Consider the following 1,747-nt stretch of genomic DNA (forward strand, 5'->3'; position numbering starts at 1 on the left):
CAAAACAATATCCTATCACATGAATAATAGGTGGATAATCATGCTGATTTTATAGCTTAGGAAACTGAGACTTAGGAAGGTTAAGGGTCTTTTCCTTAGTCATATAGACAGTGTCAGTGATGACTTTTGTATCCATGTAAGCTTGTTGCCATGTTCAGCACTCTATCTTCTGTAACATTATCTTCCACAGGATGGATGACATGTCATCATGAGTCATGGGCAAAATGTTTTCTCATGATAGATTGGTCACTATCACATAGATCAGTCTCAGAGGAAAAGACGCAATCTAGAAATGATTGTTTGCCTTTCCTAACTCTTGATTATCTGTTTTATCTTTTTATATATAGATTCCCTTGGAAAAATTCACTCTTTAAGTAATATTTGTATATAGACTCACTTGACAGAATACTTGCCAAGAGGATTCCTGTTCAGGTAGATGCTGGAATAGGTAAACTCTGAGGTCATTTTGCCTCTCTGAAATCCTCTGATCATGTGTATGTTACACAAAATTTGAAGGGGCTCAATACCTCAGTACAGTTGATGATTTCATTGGACCCTCAGATTTTCAGTTTCTCCTCATGGTCTCCAAGCCAATGAGGTAAAAACATCCAAGTTAAAAACATATTTTGTTTCTCAGCTTTCTCAGGGCCTCCTTCACATCTTTGTTTCTCAAACTGTAAATCAAGGGGTTTAACATGGGTATGACAAGAGAATAAAACAAGGAGGTCATTTTGTCTTGGTCTAGTGAATAGGCAGAACTAGGCCTGAAATACATGAAAAGGACAGTGCCCTGAAAGATAGCAACAGTGGTTAAGTGGGAGATACAAGTTGAAAAGGCTTTGTATCTGCCCTCAGTTGAGTGGATCTTCAACACAGACAAGATTATGTAACAGTAAGAGATGAGGACTCCTGATACAGTGACCATTTCAATGAAGCCAAAAACAATGAAGAGCACCAGCTCATTGACATGGATATCAGAACAAGAGATTGATAAAAGAGGAGGCATATCACAGAAGAAATGATTAATCTCAATCGACCTACAGAAATTCAATGTGAAAGTTAAAGTAGTATGGATCATAGCATCTATCAACCCCACCATGTAGACACCAGCCATTAATAAGGAGCAAACCCGGCTAGACATATTTACTGTATAAAGCAAAGGGTTACTTATTGCCATGTAGCGATCAAAAGCCATTACTGCTAGGAGTAGGCACTCAGAATCTCCAAAGGAACAGAAGAAATAGAATTGCAGAGCACAACCAGTGAAGGAAATGGACTTGTCTTTGGCAAAAAAGTCTACCAACATCTTGGGGCCAATGGCTGTTGAGTAGCAGAGATCACAAAAGGACATGTGGCTAAGGAAGAAGTACATGGGCAAATGGAGTTGGGGGTCTATCCTGATTAAGATGATCATCCCAAGATTTGCTGCAAGAATAACCAAATATATGATGAGAAAGAGAACAAAAAGGATTACTTTTAGCTCTGGAGCACAGGTGATTCCCAAGAGGATGAACTCAGTTGGGATGGAGTAATTTGTCTCCATCATCCCTGCTTTATTCTCTTGTCTGTTGTTTTGAAAACGAATCCAGAGAAATAGAAGTACTGGGTGTTTCCTCTTCTGTAAAGTTGATGGGCATAGGACTTTCAGAATGCTTCTCATCTGCAAAGTGGCAAAAGACAGTTCCTGTCCATTAGCTACTAAATGCCAAATTTTACCTTCTCCAGACAAGGATTCTCAAAAGAGGGA

At 39.0% G+C, this 1,747-nt stretch overlaps 1 protein-coding gene across 1 annotated transcript; it reads right to left on the minus strand.

Moving 5' to 3' along the window:
- Positions 1–613: 613 nt before the first annotated feature.
- On the minus strand, positions 614–1,546 carry LOC114052317 (olfactory receptor 5W2-like). The gene has a single exon (XM_027874869.1). The coding sequence runs from the start codon at positions 1,544–1,546 to the stop codon at positions 614–616; it is 933 nt and encodes a 310-aa protein (XP_027730670.1).
- Between the last annotated feature and the right edge of the window lie 201 nt (positions 1,547–1,747).

This window comes from Vombatus ursinus, unplaced genomic scaffold (assembly GCF_900497805.2).
Source record: "Vombatus ursinus unplaced genomic scaffold, bare-nosed wombat genome assembly UNPS02003544.1, whole genome shotgun sequence".
In the NCBI taxonomy this organism is placed as follows: domain Eukaryota; kingdom Metazoa; phylum Chordata; class Mammalia; order Diprotodontia; family Vombatidae; genus Vombatus; species Vombatus ursinus.

Excerpts from the sequence above, each read along its gene's own strand:
- LOC114052317 (XM_027874869.1), bottom strand. The coding sequence starts at position 1,546 with ATGATGGAGACAAATTACTCCATCCCAACTGAGTTCATCCTCTTGGGA.